At 38.1% G+C, this 20,806-nt stretch overlaps 1 protein-coding gene across 1 annotated transcript; it reads left to right on the forward strand.

Annotated features, from left to right (window-relative positions):
* Positions 1-2,494: 2,494 nt before the first annotated feature.
* Positions 2,495-20,572, forward strand: ube2v2 (ubiquitin-conjugating enzyme E2 variant 2). The gene is made up of 4 exons (XM_018751079.2): positions 2,495-2,589; positions 12,136-12,284; positions 18,109-18,234; positions 18,986-20,572. Exons 1-4 carry the CDS (start codon positions 2,574-2,576, stop codon positions 19,130-19,132), a joined length of 438 nt encoding a protein of 145 aa, XP_018606595.1. The 5' UTR covers positions 2,495-2,573; the 3' UTR covers positions 19,133-20,572.
* Positions 20,573-20,806: the final 234 nt, after the last annotated feature.

Here is a 20,806-nt window from a genome sequence, read left to right on the forward strand (position 1 = left end):
GGCAGCCTGCCAAGTGCAACTGCTGAAGTGCCTGATCCCAGCATGACCACACACTCACCACAGTACCTCCAGAGTACAGGGGACAAGGAGCTGCCACTGCTGGTACAGCAGCCCCCTCACAATGCACGCCTGTGTCACTGGGAGCAGTAAGGACTTCAAGTTGGCTCCATGCTGGGTGATGGCAGTCCAGGATAGACATCGCCCAGACAGCAGGAAGCCTCGCACCACTGCCAACTCTGGGTTGGCCTCCGGAGTCTGTTTGCACCCCCACTTGGATGACAGAGAAGACTAACAAGATATCTAGAAGGGCTTTCCAAAGCATGCCTTATACACAACAAAGCAAGTGGGGGCTGTGGTAAGTTCTTAAATGACCCACCATGAAGGGCTGCGCACATTTGGGGTTGGGTCCCTGCAGAGTGAAACCTCCCTCAAGGGGTCACCCTCTTGATGTTTCCCCACAAAGGAATGGTGGTGGACCCGCTGCAGTGGCATGCTCTGTGCCCCCATTTCTTCTAGTACTAGTAGACGACTGTAGTTTGGTGTCACTGGGGTAGTGCCTTCCCCTCTTCCTCTGTTTTGCTGCTGCTGTCTGTCTCCAGAGCTCAGCAAGGGTGGGCTGGCTCTGATGTGACCACAGAATGGCTTTGGTGCATTCTGCCTTACAGCATCCAAGCTAGCAGGGGTGGCAACAGTCATATGATGCTACAGGCATTTCAGAATGAACACTTGGAGGAATGCCTCCTCCTCTGACAAGTACCACAGTAGACAGAGTGCCAGCTGCATATGGGGGTCTACCAGCACTGCCTGGCCCAGGGTGGGTTCGGGTACAGTGGCTCCCTCTCTAAGCATGGTGATGGAGACTCCTCTGCTGGCTGCTAGCACTTCCAGAACCTGTGATGATGTTTCCCAAAGCTGCTCAAAAGTGGCAAGCAATTTTGCTCTCTTTTGCTGGAAAGAACTGTAATGGATCTTGAAGCTGTCTTCGGGTTCTGCCATGTATGCTGTAGCATGGGGTACCCGACCACTACTCTTGACACCACTGTATCACTCTCTGGTGGTATTACTAAGAACAGGGTCCAGAAACAGAGATATGTGAAAGTGCTCTTTATTTACAGTGTGTTTGCCTAGGGATGTACACTTTCATCTTAGCCAAAAAAGGCCAAGGGTTCCAATCACAACCAAAACATGTAGGCAGTATACACACACACACACATTTTCAGAACCGCCTGTCCCATACGGGGTCGCGGGGAACCGGAGCCTACCCGGTAACACAGGGCGTAAGGCCGGAGGGGGAGGGGACACACCCAGGACGGGACGCCAGGCCAGTCCGTCGCAAGGCACCCCAAGCGGGACTCGAACCCCAGACCCACTGGAAAGCAGGACTGTGGTCCAACCCACTGCGCCACCGCACCCCTCGTAGGCAGTATATATAATATAGGAACAAATAGCTTCTCTCTCTTAGGCCTCCACTGATCTTACTACTCCCATTCCTGGTTGCCAGCTCCACTTGCAAGTTGCAGAATGCCTCTGGAGACAATGCATGCATAAACACCCAAAACAACCCATCACATAGTGCAAATTCAAGAAAACACACAGCTACACACAGCAAAATGATTTATGTTTGAAATGTTTTAGTTGTTATTCAGATTAGTACTGTTTCGTTTATCAGCCGTCTGCCAGTTTTTAAGATGTGTGTACAAAATATTAAAAGCAAACAAACAAATGTATGAAACAAATAAATAAAGAAAACCATTCTCTTCGGATATAAATATACACGTCTCTATATCTGCTATGTCTCTAAGGTAATACACAAACTGTATTTTCTATGAGATCATGCGCGCCGTTGCTTTGGAGAAAAGCGTCTGCCAGATGAATAAAAGTAAATGTAAATATTTTAAAACAATAAATAGTATTTTGATATTAAGAAATGTGTTTAATATTTATTAATATATAGGCCAGCGAATAAAATAATTATATCAGTTGCATCTGTGTAGCCTGTAGCCTAGGGTAAAAAACGTAGGTTTAGAGCCATACAAATGGAAATTGACTGAAACTGTTTATTTAATTTTTTAACAATATCACTGGCCTATATTTTAGGTTTATGACACAGACGGGTGAAAAGAGCTAGCATTTAATAAATAGTTAACCACAAGTTGGTGGTCAGCTATAATACATGAAGATTTTATTCATTGATTGTTCCGACCACGTAGCATAACTTGATAAAACTGGATTTAACACGTAAGGTTCCTTTCACAAATATATCTTCACCACAGTGCCTTAACATCGTTATGTGCCTGGTTGTAAAGTTAAAATGAAAAAAAAAAAAGCTTAATTTTATATTTATTCTTTCTCGTAGTTATAGCGAGTCCTGACGCCAGCCATCACAGATTGAGCAGCGCGAAACCTAACACGTATGGCATGAGTGCGCGCGCACACCACCCTCGCTGGAAATACCTCCGTGGCTGCAGGTTTTCCTACTCGCAGACAAACCCCACATCTGATCCAGGAATGACGAAGTAATCACGTGATCGCCGTGTCAGAATTTCGTTTGCTTCTGGATTCGGCTGAACAAGATGGCGGCCTCCTCAGGTCTGTGTAACAATCAGTGAGACGATTTATATTCTTTTGTTGTTTAGGTCTGTTGGAATAAATGAAAAAAGTACTGCTTTTGAATACGTACCTTTAGAGAGTGGGGAGCTGGATACCATCTGCGATTCTGACTATCATGTTGCTTGTTGGACACTTATCGAGTGAGAGCTCCTCGGCGATATTGTCATTTCTGCTGATTAGAATCTGACGGATTTCATTTCCTTTTTGAGGTCTAAAACGTTCATGAAATAAATGCGAAACGAGACAATTGCAACTGTATGAAACTTAGCTCAGTCTTCAGCCAACTATTTGCCAATCTGACATGTACCGCCATAATTTGTGTGGCAGCGAAAGCAGCGCGCACGCCAACACGAGACCCACTGCAGCACTCGTTTCATTCAGGAAGTATCAAGCTCCGACTTTGCTAGCGTTTGGGGGCCGAAAGACGTACTCGACACGTTAAAACCGAATAAAACAAATATTAGCAATCGATGTAATTGAGAATAATAAGTCAGGATGTCCGATTTTTTAAACATAACTATATGATGAATTACTTGGCGGTATGCGCTGTAGTTGGCTAGTAAGCTAACTAGAGAAACTCATTTCCGCAGCACGTCACTCACTGGGTGGGAGAATGTTCTACCACTTACTGTTAGCTAGCCACTTAGTTAACGGTAGGCCTCACTCAGATTTCTTGAAAAAATGTTTATGTAAATTCACAGAAGGCCCAAGCTGTTATGAATATGAACTCAAGTTGTATGAATAACGTGCGAACACGGAAATGCTGTGATGTTTTTGCGGACTGCCTGGCTGTACTCGGAGAAGTGTGCTTTGTTCTTCTACTAGCAGCGCTCAGGGTGTGCCTGGCGAGCCCCGAGCCCGCAGTGGGCAGCGCGCATTCCCGCCGTGTTTCCTCCGCGCTGCTGCTTGCGCCTTCATGCACGAGCGCGCGTAGCGAGGAACTTTAGTGCCGTTTAAAAAAAAAAAAAACATCCGTGTGGTTATTCAAGGTTGTAGCATTGACTTCATTTTGGAGGCCAAACTGAAACTGTGAAAACGATCAGTTAATAAATCGGCAGATCATCATGTTAAGTATGATTTCTTCATATAATAATAATAATAATAATAATAATAATAATATAAGGCTTGATTATGCTGCTGTTTGCATTTGTGCAAGAGTTTTAATTCTCATGAGTGAAATCAGTTCTATGAGTAGTTTACATTTATTCATTTAGCATTTATTTATTAATTTTAGCATTCATTTATTAATTTATCTAACAATTTAAAAATAATATTGAGGTTTTTGCCCCCCACGTTAAACAGTAGTAGTGGAAATTTAGTAATGATAGTTGTTAGTATTGATACCATGGTGTTATAAATTGATTTAATTTGCAGGACTCATTGTAAACATAAGCATATTTGCTGTGGTCTTTGTGTCTTTCAGGAGTGTATTTTAATTAGAACTACATATTTGTATCTTTGTATCTAAATTAACATGAGAATATAGAGGACAGATATATGAATGCACAGATTATTATTCCTCTTTGTACCATTTACATTATAAATTATGTCTGCAACCTGAAATGGAATATAATATTTACCAGGGGCTCCTCTAGACTTTTGAGGACAGTGCTCCAGTGGATTCCTCTAGCTTGAGAATTAAAGTTCAACGAAAACTTATCAATAACATCTGCTAATGGATGGTTATTTTAAATAAGGAAACCACCTTATTTAACCATTTGTGGTTACTGTATTTAATTTTTAGTTCTTTGACTACTTAAGTTTGAAATTCTCCAGAATTACTAATATTAATTATTAACTAGTGGTCCTCTGTTCAGAAGTGGATTGTGATGTGATTACTTCCTCAAGCAAGTTTTATTAAAGGAGATTATTTCCTTTGGGCACTATTGCAACTACTCATCCAATGTGTGGTCATGATGTTACAGAGGCTGCCCTGGAAGCATTAGGCACTAAGCCAGTCATGGTCCGCCCTGAATAGGACACCAGGTCATCCTTTGGTAGCTATGCACACACTACAGGCAATTTGGAGTCATCAGTTAACCTCAAATTTGAAAATGTCTTTGGATAGGAGGAAGAAACCCATTCAAATGTGGTGGCTATATGCAAATTTCACAAGACTGAGTAGGGACTGAACCCTTGCTTGATTTCACACGGTCCTCTTGGCACAGGAATACAGTGGATAGTGAGAGGCACCCACACTATCTGCTGTACCCCTGTGGCACCACAGATTAATAACTTAAACTGTTTTACAAGTAATTACACAAATTAGCCCTATTAATTTTTCAAGAGCCAGTATGGACCTGTTCAGTATGATGAAATGATAATGGCTAAGTTTGCTTTACCTCCTGTATTTGTGAGTAGAGCACTGAACTGATAGTGTGGCCAGATTTGATTTTACCATTTATTAGACAAACTGATAGTTGCTTACTAAAATGCATGTTTGTTGTTTTACAGATAAACTTTAATTTTCCAGATCACCAATATAGAAATACAGTAATGCACAGGGAAAGAAGTTCAAACCATTGTGCCAAAATTAAGGAGGCTGGACACAAACTAACCATGCCACCAGTACTCCATCCCTCCTAAAACCCTATATACCACCTATCCCTCCTCAGAATATCTCCCTCCACCTACAAATCAGCCCACATCATGGACAGGTATTGCCTTCCTCACCAGGAACCACCGCGAGCACTTCGCCGGTGTTGTCAAATGGACACCTTCCTTCGTTGATGTTTCGTTGAATCGAGTCCACGACACCTCCAGAAGGCTCAATAGTGAGATCTGGCATCCCAGACCCATCTCCCTCCATGCTCATGGCGCAGTCCTGGTGACTCCGCCCACCAAGAAACCTCCCACTCCGGCCATCCATTAGCCACCCACTAACCAATACCCAACCAACACAATACAATACAAGATTAGTATAAAATAGTTGCAGGTTTCTCTGAGATGCTTTGGAGAAAAGTATATTGTAAATAAATAAATGTAAATCTCAAGCTGATGGGCACAAATATCGATTTTTGCTTCTTTGTAATATCACAGTAGATTGATTCAACTTATAATGAACTGGAGGTGTTTTAAATAATTGGGATTTCTATGTGATTTTCTAAGGGGAACATTTTCTCTTTTGTGAAACCCATATTTACATTAAAATTTGAGTTCTGACAGAATGAAACACTGAATTAGTAAGTAACCCTCTTGATTTCTTCTAGTGTTACAGGTTACATAAAGCTTGTAAATGGACATGGAGGACATGCTACTATTTTTTGGCCACATTATTTTAATATATTGAATTCAATAAATATACTTTAATGAGTATTTAAATAGTATATTCAATATAGATTTGGCATTCAAATGTCAGTTTTAGTCTTATTTGTTCCTCATGCTCTGACAGAAGTATAAAGGCAATGAACACACACACACACAGTAAAGGGCTAGCAAAATCATTGTAGACCCCTCACATCCAAGGCAATGAACATTTTGTAAATATTGTCAGTTCATAATGAAATAAAAATGGGCAAAATAACCAGATGTGAATTATACTAAATGTTTGAAGGCAATGTTATTTTTGCTTTCCAAGCTAAAGGTATTCTTAATAACTGGCCGCTTTGGATAAAGCTTTGTGGGAGACAAGTCATCCACAGCTGGAGTTTTCGTCCACATTGGCCTGTATACAGGCAATGTCTGAGCCTTATCCTTTGGTTGCTTAAGTCGCCATGATGTTGGAAGTTTGAAAGGAACGGTCTGTTATATGTCATTGCCTTTAGTCCATACTGTTTGGCTGCATAGTCTTAAGGTTTCTCTTTGAATTTTTAGTTCTTCACAATATGCTGTCAGCAGAAATTTAGATTGTTTACATAATGTAATAGTTAAATTTAAGTAACAATTGCTGTTCCCTGCTGCCATTTTGAGAGTTGTGTTTTTTGGGATGGTGATTATTGCAGAACTGTTTCTTTAATAACTTTGCAATAATAGACATGACACCCTCAGTCGCTTGACATCTGTTAGGTCGCAGTGTCCAGCCATGTGCATTAGGTTTCATTTTGAAAATGAAGGGCTTTCCCTTAGACAATTTAAAGCTGAGTATAATAATGTAGACTGAATCCTGAAACGGGTAGAGGCTTTGGGTTGGTTCAAACTAAAAGCAACAACAGACTAATATAACTAGTTTTCCTGGAAGAAAGAAGATAAATATTCCTGTGTGTTCGATAGCCTACGCTAGCCAACTTCAGTTATATGTGAACTAAATTATAAGTTCACTTTTACAGGTAGCTCTGAAGTATGGAATTTTAATGTTTTAATGCCTCCCCATGTGCACCTTGTCATTATTTCATATTGTGCTTCAGTGTCATTGCTTGACATGGAAGTTAATAATATAGGTAAATATAATACTAAAGATACAATTTTTATTAAATTCATTCTCTTGCAAAGGTTGTAGAGAGGGAGAACAGTGAATCATCTGCTTGATTTCAGTTCACTGGTGTGATTTGAGTTCCCAGGTACACGGCACCTTATGGTTCGTAGCAAAATGACTCGAGGTAATTAAGTTTATTCATATTTTGTGATCCCAGTGGCAGCACCTTTTTTATTGTGCAGTTATAATTACACAATTAATTACTCCAGATGTTTAGGGTGTGTTGTTATGAGAACAACATTGGCATAGAGCAATGTTTTGTTGCATGCCACTCAGGTTTATACCTTATAAATGGGGTTATTTGGTAGCTGTAGCAAATAACACTTCACAAGCTTATATGTGATAATGGAACTGAATTCATTCCTTTTGTTTGGATTGTTGTTGTAGTGGCCTCATAGAATAAATTTACCCATCTGTAATGTTTTTTATCACTTAAAAATTTCATCTTGACCTTGAACATTTGTATAGGTAAGAAATCGGTTCATGACCAGGAAAATTCACAAAATTAAGTAACTGTGTTATTAGTAAATGAAGGATTTGTTGTGATGAAGCTTTGTTTGATTTATAAGTTTTGCCAGTGTCTTTTCACCTCCAGCAAACAGTCTTGTATGATATTAATGTACTTTGCTGTTTTCTGTTTTGAAAAACTGCTTTTCTGTATTTGTTCAGTTAGTTTAGAGTCTTTAAGATGGTTCGTAAAAAGTATGTACATACCTGGTTGTTGCTGATTTTGTAAAATTGTGTAAACTGAATTTGTCTTTGTGGATTTTTGCAAGCGTATAGCTACCCTGACTTTAAAGAACATAATATTGCCTGTGTCACTGATGTTTTTTTTATTTTCCAGAAATATAACCAGTTTTATCTAAATAGAGGGAAAAGTATTAATTTTGGATATCTTACTTTTATATTCATTGTTACCTGCAATATGTTTTGATATGCAGCACAGTAATGGCCCTGTAAATGACAGTTTTTATTTCAAGTTGTTCCTCTATTTAGTTGTGATATAAGGTAGTCATATTTTTCAAATTTTATTGCTCTCCCAAGTCTACCCCTAGTTTATTCTCCCCTGAATCAACATGTTGAATGCATATAACTGATTGACAGGTGAGAATAGATTGTTTTTTTAGTGGTTTAGAAATGGTTCTATATGAACGGGATGTAACAGGATGAAAAGGAGTATTGATATACAGACTTCAGCAGGATCAGGTGATAAAGCTAGAATCAATGTGATCTACAGCATGTGTGGAATCAGAGGGTGTAAGTGTAGTCTATACCAGATATTGTGGTTTATCTTAATTAGAATAACATGTTAAACAAATTTAAAATTTTTCTGTATTGAAATGACTGCATTTTTGAAGGAAATTTAGTGCTTATGGCAAAAGCATTCTGTTTGGAGTTAAGTGCAGATAACAGCAATATGAGCATTCTTTCACCTCATTGTTTTTCAAAGAAAAACACACCTGTTTCTATTACACACATCTTGTGATGCACCTGCATCATCACTAATGTAACCTGGGGTCACTGGTTGTTTTGGGTCTTTCAGCGTCAGACACCCTCACACAGGGGACCCAACCAGGGTTGAACATACCCCAACCTGTGTTCTGGTGGTGCTACCTCAAACCCACTGCTCACCTCTCCTGATCCACAGCCATCTAGATGCCCTCTCCACAGACTCGGTAACAGCTTTGACAATCTTCCTTCTCTTGACTGCCTGTAATACCCAGCATGCCGAAGGCCCCCCTATAGAGTGACTTTCTTGGAAAGACTGTCCCAGCCTACTTTGATGGGCCACACCTTGCCCTCAGCTTTTCAGCCTAAACAGCAGTGGTGCTCCACCAGTTACCCATACGTTATCTTCCTTGCATTGGTCAATTCTGTGCACTCTTTCTATGGGTCTTTAGACTGTAACAAGATGACTTTTTGAGAAGTTTCAGACAGCAGGACAGTGTCCAATCTTCAAGATGGCTCATTGTGATTGTAAAACTAACTGAACCATCAACTGGCAGTCTCATGTCATCACCAGGAGCCCTGAACTGGCATTGGGTACTGATTTTACTCTCTCACCTTCCTTGAAATGCTTTGGCATGCCTTGCTGGTCAACAAATTTTACTGTTTGCTGTCCTCGCACTGATAAGCTCTGTAACAGCCTTGAGCACCTGATCATGATATTGATGATAGTGGCCCTCACCCAGCACTCCTATACAGCAGCTGAGGATGTGTTCCTGTATCCCTCTTTTTGAACATAAAGAGTGTGATGGAGATTTTTTTCTCTTAAGCTCTTCCCAACAAAGCTTACCTGGAAGAGCCCATTCCTACTTAGTTAATTCTTTTTCCTGCTGCATCCCTACCATTCTAGTCATCCATTTTTCCTCTGTTGCTATGCACACCTCCTCCTGATTCAGCTTGAGCTTCTTCTTTTCCTGGACTTTGTCATATTGCATGATGGAATACTGCAAAAACTAGCCCTTCCAAATGTCACTGTTCCCACCACCAAGCTGTGCGTTAGCTGGGGCTCTGCCTGCCCCATTGCAGCTAACATACCCCAGTTCCTACCTGTCCTTAATTTAATGCCAGCTCCTGTGACCCTAGGATCACATGAGACCCTTTGTTGTAGGACTTCACTTGTCTGTCTTCTAAACTTCCTAAAAGTAATTTTAGCGTGTTACTCAGCCCATACAAGGTCATACTGTTCTTTGAGGTAGACCAAGCCATGTACAGAGATGGTTGCTTATCCTTCTGTCAAGGGTTTGTGCCCTTGATACAGAGACTTCACAAACCGGGAGGGGCTAAAGAATGCATCTGCATACTGCATTGAAATACCCGTACTTTAAGCTGGAAGTCCCCATTTTTTCCCCCTCCCCTTCACCAGCCGCTGCTGCTGTCCACCACTCCAGCTTCTGGTAAGTTGCCTGAATAGTTACCAAATCTATCAGGATGCTGTAAGACAACTTGCCTAGGCTCTTCAGGCATCTCCAGAATGAATGGAATCAGTTTACTACCTGTGCTAAAGTGGAACTTCTCAGTAGACTTTGGTTCTTTCAGCATCTGAAACCTGGACTTAGATGGCTTGAAACTTATCCTACCCCACATGATTAGCCTTTCAGGCTCCTACAGAATCTCTGTGCATTTAGATGTTACCAAGTCTGAAGGCTCTGATGGGTGGTTGCCTGACACATGGACTTCTACCACTCTACTTCTGCCAACTTCACAAGCATATTTATGCCCACAGCAAATAGAATTGCCAAGTCATTAGTTATTATATCCCCTTTAGCCTATGCCACTTGGATTGTAGCCCTGTCATCATGACCCTTATACCGAAATCAGAAGTAATCTAGATTGAGACCCTTGATTTTGCTCAAAGCATGATGCCACATTTTTATCTTCACCGGCTTATGTGGTATTAAGCCATAGGCCACACCTCTGCCAGGTCTCCTTGTTCATGGCCTCTCTAACACTGTTTGTTCTCTGTGTTGGGGTATAGAGTGTTTTGTTATTTGGTATGTTATCAGTATTTTATTTTAAGTATCATGGCTACCATTGAGGTAGCTTTTTTGTTGATGGGGAAACTGCAGCACAAAATATTTTTCTGCAGAATTGGCTGAAATATTCAGCCTCTGGTTGTTACTGTTTAGCTTTCTGTTTATTGGAAGCAGCCTGAAAATCACTTAGTCATTCAACTTAAGCCTTTGAAGTAACAGTTGGCCTAGACAATTTGCTGCCATAACCTGCTCTTGGGGAGGTACAGATGGTATTTTATAATTCTGGATTGATAATCATAACAGCACACTAAACCAAAATTTTAACTTTTTTTGCAACAATTGATTATTTGAAATATATACCGTGACTAAAGAGATTTCCATGGTAAATGCTGTGGAATAGCAGTTTTGCAAATGGGACTACAGTGTATAGAGTTAAACATACATATATTCTAGAGACATTGTTCTTTATTTTAATTTTAGAGAATCATTCTCATGGTATTTAAGTGGTAGGATTAAAGCTGTTAAGTTGAGTTTGTCCTGTGTTGGCAAGTACTGTGGTTTATATAGTAAATGAGGGCACGGATGTTGATTACCTTCAAATTCTTCTGCGCATGTCTTTGGATTTTGTTACATGGGGAAATCATGCAACTTCACACACCTTGAACTTTATTCAAAACTTCGCCCAAACGTGCATCTTGGGCACTGTGAGGTACCAGTGTTGCCTGTTGCACCATTGTGCAGCTCATGGTGGTTGTTATAATCCTTTTGACCATAAAAGAGGTTAACTAGAGTTAATATATTTGGTGAAATGTAAGGAGAGAAACGGCACAAATATATAGACTATAACATTTGTTTTGGTAGTGTTATACAGTAATTGATAATTAGCTGTTTGATCAGATAAAAAGCTAATTTTAGATGCTCCCCTTGCCAACAGACAATAACAAGCACATTTACAAAGTGAAAGCAGTGAAGCTACACAATTCTAGGCTTCAGTTTTTTAAAATTAGTTTCTGCTTTTGCATTTCTATTTGTCCTGTCCTTGAGTCTTGTATTATAGTAAGACACCATGACAATAAATGAATGTGAACCTATTATCGAGTTACTTAACTCCAAATAGTTAAATAAACAATATCTTCCAGACTGAAAAAAGTAAACAAAGAAAAGAAACTGTTTCCAGATAACCAAAAGAAACAACACTAGTTTCTAAAAGAAACAGTGGTCAGTCAGGATGTCAGAACTGCATTTTCTCAATGGCTTCACAGCCAGATTGGAGGATTCTTTTGGGGATTTTCTGAGCATTTTGTTATTACATAGATCCCAAAGGTAACAAAGAATGAAAGAATAGATTGTGGAAAGCCAATACAGAGGACATAGGGAAGTTGAGAAAGACAGTAACAGCATAGCAAGAAAAATATGCAGTTCTAGTGCATTGAAGATGCAGAGTTGGAGATCCGGTCATATTGCATAATATCCTCCACTGAACTCAAGAACTTGAAGTTTTGGAAACATTTGTTACAATTTTTTGCTCTTACCTGAATGTTAGCTTTCAATGGGTTGGTTGATAATGTTGAAGAATGTGTCTTGTTTGACTTTCAACTTCTTCTGAACATTTGAATAAATAACTTATTATTGCAGGAGTTAAAGTTCCTCGCAATTTTCGCCTGCTGGAAGAGCTCGAAGAGGGACAGAAAGGAGTAGGTGATGGTACTGTCAGCTGGGGACTTGAGGATGATGAGGACATGACTCTTACACGATGGACAGGCATGATCATTGGACCTGCACGGGTAAGCATCAGCATAGTGCAGTTATTGGTGTAATAGAACTGTTTTAGTGAAGTAGCTCCCTGGTATCCCAGTTGTCCCTGATAGTCCATCTAGACCACTGTATCAGAATTGAAATGCTTCTCCAGATGTTGAAAAAGGTTACTGAGAAAAGTACCAGAAGTGAACCTTACAGTTGTACAGCACATTTTCTAATTTTTGATACAAGTTTCTTTGGATTAAATTTGACAAATCTACCAGCTGCACTCAGCAGTATGTATATGTTAGCACACTGATGAAAATAATAGAAAATAAACTTAATATAACAATTGAAGAAAAAAATATATATAGAAAATTAGTGAAATTTTTTCTTAAACCACAGAAGTAAATTTTTGTAAATAGTTGTCGCTGGATAATGGATAGAAAACTTGTATAGTTCTATAAATCTTAACAGCAGAGGATGACTTATAGCGTTATAATTTCTAAATGCAGGGTTCTTCCCCACTGTGATAATTTCAGGCATCTAGTAAATAGTATATATAATTTTGTCAGTTTCACTGGTGGTTGTGCTGAATAATTTCAGTTGAGTGTTGTGGCACAGCAAACAGCTCAACTTCTTTGGCTTTTTTTTATTGAGGGCCTTTTGTGTAATTGTTTATAAAAAGGTTTTAATATTTTAATTAGGCAGGTAAGCAAAGTCCATGAGAAATGAACCTCATCAGTAAAATTAGTGAAAATTGCACAATTAAACAATGCACTCAGGACAAACCCCTTAGACATTTTTGAGAGATATAAACACGTTTTCAAATACTGTCTACTAAAGTGCTTGCATGTTTAAATGTGAATTATTTTAACAAACCTATTGAAATGATGCTGCAGAATATAAATATGATATTTTAAAAACTTGGCTGTGTCAGCCTTTGAGCTGCACTGTGTTCTAATGCTGAGTCTTTAAAAACCGTTTTATCAATGTTTTTCATATTTTTGGAAATCATCAGTTGAACTGTCAATCATGAAAAACTTAGTGTAAGCCAATAGGTCTGTCTTGGTAAGACAATTATGTTATGAAGCCACCCTAATGCATGAGGGCGTGTTTTTCTGAGGCATTCAGGGTAGGATTTTTGGTTCAGCAGGACTACTGAGCATTACACCCAAGTTTTGTCAAGTGAACCTACTTTAACCCTGTTGTTTTGTACTACTTTACTAGGGGCTCCTGCAGTGAAGCTTATTTTGGCATACCTCTCAAGCCAAATGTACATCTTTAATAAAAATGTAAATGCATGTACATGTACATTTTGTAAGGATATCACTTTTTTGCACCAGTTGCGGCAGTATTGAGAAAATGCATTTACTACTTTGTGTCCAAACCTGAAAAACAGTTTTGTGTATAAATACAAAATTTGACACAAAATACATAAATCTGCCTCATCACTTCTGGTTATTCCAATCTTTTAATGACACCTCTCCTGAGCTATAAATGTGATTTGGGAAATCTGATTGGGGTTTTTTTTAAACCATGGTCTCAAAGGTATTCAGAAAAATGTATCTTGTACAATAGGATAAGTAGGTGCTAACATGCTAATTTTAATATTTATTGTAGTCCTTATTTTTTCCTTAAGTAATAACTGTCAGAAATGTGCAAGAACATATTTAACACTTATACCATGTGCAACGTATTCAGACCTTTGGAATTTTATCTTTGTAAATAAAACAGATACAAGTATTTTCTTTTCTAGTTAAAAAGTTGTACATTCATTCAGATTTGTACTCTATGTATTATGTGACCAGCTTGCCTTTTCCATCTGCAAATATCAGACAACCGTTATGTGCCACAGTTCAAAAATAACAATACATGTTTTGTAAAGGGGGAGTGGTACACAAGTTATTCTTCCAAAGTGAAATCTAGGAAGATGATAAACATAACATCCTTAAGATTACTGAAAAAGGCGGTGCTAGTAAACCAGAGGTTCATAGGAGATCATTGTGATTTCATTTTTCTCCGCTCCCTTTTATGTATGGTTTCTGCCATGTTTTCCTATGTTCTTCACTTCCTACAATAGTGTTTGTAAACCAGTCACATTAAAATGGTAATAGCTTTTTTATATTTTCCTATTTAGTAAATGTATTTTATTTTAATGATGGTCATAATGAGGAATGTGTTTCTTAGTTAATATTTATCTGTGCTTCTGTTATTGGGATTGGTATTAGACTGAAAAATCCATAATCATTCATACTCTAGTTAGAGGATGTTAGGTCTTGCTGCAGGTGTGAAGAATGAAGCATTAATTTTGTCATGCTTCATTAAGAAAACTTAATTCTTGAATTGGTCCCCTAGACTGTCCTGCTTGCAGAATCAATTGGGACGGTGTGTTAGTTCGTAACTTTAAATGTGAGGTGTAGTGCACCAGGGGTTCCTTATGAATTGTATATACAGCTTCTTATGTAATGTGTGCTGGTAGAAACGGTGGTGTTGGAAAAACTGATCATGCTACGAGTAATGCGTCTGCATCTTTGACTTACCGGTTGTGAAATGCACTTTTGTATGAACTGTACCTAGCTTTGGAGAATAGTGTCTGCTAAATGAATAAATATTATAGAATAAATGTAATGTAAATGTTAACAACCAGGAGGGTTGCCCAGGGAGGGAGGCAAAAGCAAAGTTTTGGATGGAAATAAAGTAGTGGGCTCTCTTTCTGTACCCCAGCTAGTAGACTTTGGACAGCATGGCAGAGGGAGAGCCCCTCCCTCTAGTAAGCTGAGATGCCTGGTACAGTCCTTTGGCAGGCATATTTATAATATGTAGTAGTAAAGAAGTCCAATTAAGAACCCTGCCCAGAGCTAGATAGACTTGGGTGTTCATATCTGTGGTTCTGCAGTCCCTTCTTTTTTTATCACTTGAAATTCATTAATACTTAGTACAGGTATGATTATACAGTACAAGCATGTTTATAAGACAAGCATGATTATAAGAAATAGAAACGTAATTATAAAAAATTTTAAAAAGTTCTACGCTGTTTACCTTAATGTGGAATCATGTAGATGTAGAAGCCATAGGATTATATGCAATTTTTTTGTCATCTTCCTGCCTTCTCCACTGTTTTCCAAAACTTCAGGCAGCTCTATTCGCATCACCATGTGATGCTGGATCAGGTGATGCTTTGGCTGATGATTTTATATGCTAGCTCTCTTTTTATGGAGAAGAATGATATGCTTCTGAGAAAAGTTTGTATCGGTAAAGAATTGGCTACATGAAAGTATTCAAGTTTGGGGCCAACTCGATAGTGAAATGTGACTGTTGAGTTTACCATTTTTTACTTGATTGAAGAAAATGCAGATAAAAAGACCTTTATTGAAAGAAACCTCAAAAATGGCAGCCACTTTCCATAGGTGTGATTTGCATGGGAGTAAACCGAAATGCCATTGTGTTTCAGTGCTCTTTCCAGCTTAAAAAAAAAAAAAATAGTTTTTGTTGCATTTTTAGGTTGCAACACTGAATACACTATTGTACTAGAAATCCTGTCAGTGAGATGCATCTGCAAACAGGTCAATAACATCTTTGACAAGAACATCTTTTTGAAATATCTTGCAGTATTGAAATAAGACTGATATATTCCTGTGTACTGTTATATCCTTTTTTCAAATTCAAGGTTGCTGTTGGTTTTGTCAGAAGAAAATGGGGGTTCTGAATGAATTACTGCAGTGAAACATTGATGAAATCTTTAGGAAAAAAGTGCTCCACCTGCTTCCTAACCCCCTTACAATGATCTTTATATTCTGTTCACATTCAGTGTGAGCGCAAAATTAACCTGACCCTGTTTCATCCAGTTTAAAATGGTAGTTTCATTTCACTCATTTGACCAAATAGGCCTTAGAAATGCAACTAAAAAAATGGAGTTGCAATTTAAATTGAGATTAACATGATGGATTGTGCCAAAAGTTGTATATAACCAGTCATTTAATCCTTGGATAATAAACTCCCTTTAGCCTAGTCTTAAATTAGCTTAATTTAATATACTGAGAAATGTGAAGTCGTAGAATGGGTTGTATAGGATATAATACAGTAATTTAAATATTTACTGGCTCATGTTGTTCAGCACCATCAATTTCTGTTTATTTTAGTGTGTACTGGCTCAATTTGGACCAGGAGGCTGTAGCTATTTATTCATAATTCCAAAGTCACTTTTCACACCTTTAATCTCCAGTTATAACCAGAAAAAAATGTAATAAAACATACAATTAATCATCTGTATTATCTAGTTAAAACCTTGGATACAGCCATAATAATTAAAACATTGAATGTTTTATTATTAACTTTGAGCTGCATTAAATTTAAGTTTGCATTGCTCAGAATGCTGTTTCTTCAGACTCCTATTTGTGCTGCTTCTTGATAATCCTGTCATAAGCATGAGCAATGTTTGTCATCTTCCTGCCATGTTCAGCTGTATCTGCACTTTGGTCTCCGTGGTAACAGTATACCTTTTAATGATGCTGTTTGAATCACCAAAACTCAGAAATGCCAGGCGCAAGCTGTAAACACTAGGACTAGAAATGAGCTGAATTTAAGATGGTCTTGCTGCCTGTTCTGGTTGGGTGCTCTTAACTGTCATGGGTAATGCCTGGTCGCATAGTGTTTAGAGCTGCTGCCTCACAGGTTTAATTCCCACCTCCGCTGAGGTACCCTTGAGCAGGGTACTTATCCTAAATTGGTCCAGTAACCTTAGACAACTGCATATATGGGTGAATAGTTGTATGTACCTTGAAATTGTAAGTCGCTCTTTGAGAAAAACATCAGCTAAATGAGTGAATGTCTCTTTCAGGCTTGAACACTAACCAGCAATACTTCTACGCTACATTGAAGTAAATACACTAGGTTCTTAAACAATATTGGGATTGATACAGCTCAACCTTGATTTATCCATGGGTTAGACTGTTTAAAACCTCTGATAAACCTATAGAATTAAAAATGTGCTAGAAAAATTGTTGCATTTTTGACATTTTACAGAGGCTGTCCTGGAAACATTGGACATGAGGCAGGGTGCACCATAGATGGAATGGCAGGACATCAAAAAAAAAAAAAAAAAATTTAAGTTGGAAATTGATCTCTCCACCAATTCTTATTTAATGCTGCTTTATGGGTTTATCCCATTAACATGTACAGTCTTTGTCATTTTTTTTGTTAGGGATCACCAGTATTCATAAACACCAGACACGAGCTGTTAAGTCTGAAAACAAGGTGACTTAAGTCCATCACATTCTCCTGTCCTGGCTTGGTAACATTTACTGCCAACATCAATCTAGACACAGTGATGTTTGCTCAGCAAGAAATTTATAAAAATGGAAAACTGAAGACAAATGCAGTTAACTCATGGAGACATACTGTATTAGTGTCTTTGGAATTTTGTAATTGAGATGCTTGTAACATGAGGACTCAGAGTATATAATATTTATTAAAATTTTTGAATGTTACAGGCAAAGAATACAATTCTGATGTAAGACACTATGACAAATCCAGTTTTAATGTGATTGTTCTAATAAGCCCAAATGTTTATTTGACCCACTTAGGTGGAACAGTTATCACTTTGCATTTTTACAATACATTGATATTCAGATAATGTTTTATCCAGCTACTCATGTGATGTACATTGGTTCATATGGTGGAAAGAAACTTGCTATTTAATCACACATCTGCACCTATGTCTCTCTCTCTGCTAATGCAATGCACGCATTGTATTTTTTATGAGATGTACGTCGCTTTGGAGAAAAGTGTCAGCTAAATAAATGAATGTAAATCTAGATGTACAGGTTTTACAGTACCTCACTGGCCTAATTTTTCTGTGTTCTTTTCTAGACTAACTACGAAAACCGAATATACAGCCTCAAAGTAGAATGCGGACCTAAATACCCAGAAGTTCCACCATCTGTTAGATTTGTAACAAAAATTAGTATGAATGGAATAAACAATTCCAATGGGATGGTAAGTACCATGTATTTTTCCCAGGTGGAACTTAGATGCAGCGTCTTTATTGTAATTCTTGAAGATTTTTGAATTCATGAACCTGGTGGCCAGCTGGAAGAGGATTATTCAGTTAATTCAGTGCAAGAAAACTGGCAGCTTGACTAAGCTTTACGTAAAAAGTTACCAACTGTGACCTCAGCAGAGGTGAAATAGAAAGCCTTGATTCAGAGTACTAAGCTGCGATGGCTGTGCAGCTAAATACTTTTTTTTTTTTTTAAAGGTACCAGTACTTTCTTGTTCAGGTCTTCATAAAAATGCTAAGCTTTAACTGTTATTTGTATTAATCTGTTTTAGTTTTAAGCCATCGATGAAACTGAGTCCATTTGTTTTCAAGAGATAAGGTGCCAATGAATCTGACTGCTATTGTGATCTAGCAAAAAAAGTACAGTTGTCCTAGAATTCCGTATTTTTGTCTCTGTTGAACTGTCCAGTTCTTTAAGGGAATAACGGGAGCATTACATTATATGTGCTAAAATAGAAGTGATGTCAGACAAGAGGTTACTACATTGTGTTTAGATTTGTAGGAATCTATATAAAATCTATATACTACTGCTATATCAGGAGTAGAGTGACATTTTCCCATGGCTTAAGTTCAGGTACTTAAGTTTTCATTTCACTACTGGATGCTGGAAGACCAAAACATACCCTTAGCCATATGTACTTCTATCTGCATGGTTTAACTGAGAAATGTTTTCTTTTGGCTTTGCAGGTAGACGCACGTAGCATACCAATTCTGTCAAAATGGCAAAATACTTATAGCATTAAAGTTGTTCTTCAAGAGCTACGGCGTCTAATGATGTCCAAAGAGAATATGAAGCTTCCACAACCACCAGAAGGACAGACCTACAGCAATTAATCCTTATAGATTCTTCTGACCCTCTGTCTTAAACCCTCTCTTAAAAATGTCTTGTAAATTTTCACAATGCTCTCCACCCACACACAAAGGTTTTCATCATCAGGTGCAGGATTGGGACATTTCTGTTACATTCAGACAGTCAAAAGAATCTCCCATTATTTGAGGCACAGATATTAAATTTAATGTTAAAAAGCTAGACATTCTTGAATCATGGAAACTTAAGATGGCTTTCTGCTTAGAAAAAAGCATGACACAAAATGGTTGTAACTGCAAACTTATACATATGTTAAAAGACTGGTCACCTTAAAAACATAGGATGTGTATATAATGGCATGCTTTAAATTACATCTTAATTATGAGCTGCATATTGAGTTGTATGTTAGTGAAACCTAGCGGGTACACTGAAATATGTTGCAAAATATGTTTGAAAACCTTAAAGTGTGGCTGTAGACTGCTAGCAGTGTCACAGAGTGTTGAGGGTTGTTTTTGATATCTGTATTTATGACACATTACCAGCTGATTTCTGTTAAGCAGCTCTGTATGTACCAGATATTGCAGATTTGTCTTTGTTCTAAACAACATTCATTTTACTTTAGTGAAAATAAAAATAAAAGATATGTGTATGGAACTGTCATTTTCTGAGATTAAAATCAATCTGCAATTTAAGAACGGACTTTCTTTTTTCTTACCAGAATGTGTACGTGTATCCTGATGGTACATTCTTCAAGATTAAAAATTGACTGGTAATGTTTTATTTGCTGCAGTGCATGCTAGGTTGGAATCAGCCACTAAACATACAAGGGAAACCATGATGACCGGGTGCCAGTGTAGATTTCACTGGATGCCTCCGAGTTGCTTTTTGAGAACTTGTGTTAGTTGGCCAGTGTCAGACATGTCCCAACTGCCACATTGTTCTTCAGATGCCTATCTCTGAACTACATGTTCCTGTATGTACAAAATATGCTTTAGCCTTAAACATTAAAGTGGTTGAATCCAGGGAGCTAAGCCTTTGTTAGAAACAACTGTTGAGTATTGGCATAATTGTTTTAATACATTTTTTTTTAATTGGTTCAGAAAATGCTTTGTTACATGTGTGACAAAATGTCTACCCTGAAGTAAAATTCGGTCTATGGGGAACTCATCTTTCCAATTAAGTAATCATTTACTGCTTTAATTGACTTTGTAAATCTGCTACTTTGGGTTTCCAACATGTTTTTGTCTTTCTGTATTTTTTTTTTCCTGGTTAGTAACACTTTAAAACCATTTAAGGTGCCAAGAGACAAGACACAGTGGACATGTTGAAGAGAAGGTGAGCATTCTCTTGTACCTGGATCAATTAATTGTTAATAAAGAACATTGCTGTATTAAAACAATAATGTGGTGGACAAGAGTCCACTGGGTTGGAATGTTTGATTAATAAAGCTTTGAGTCAAACCGCTACGTTCCTCGTTGGAGGTCTGTTGAGGAGTGGAGTGGAAGAAAGACTGGGTGGCCTTGTGAGTCGGAGGACCGCGGTGTTGCTCACTAGTCTTGTGTTCAGTCCACCTCCACTTAATTACCCTCTGAATATTTTTTTTTTTTGGTGATATTCCACACCTGCCTTAAACCCCTGCTAAATTTGGGATGGAAATTAAAATCCATTACTCATAATTTCATCAACCACATTTCAACATA

The sequence above is a fragment of the Scleropages formosus genome, chromosome 16, assembly GCF_900964775.1.
Source record: "Scleropages formosus chromosome 16, fSclFor1.1, whole genome shotgun sequence".
NCBI classification, from domain to species: Eukaryota; Metazoa; Chordata; class Actinopteri; order Osteoglossiformes; family Osteoglossidae; genus Scleropages; species Scleropages formosus.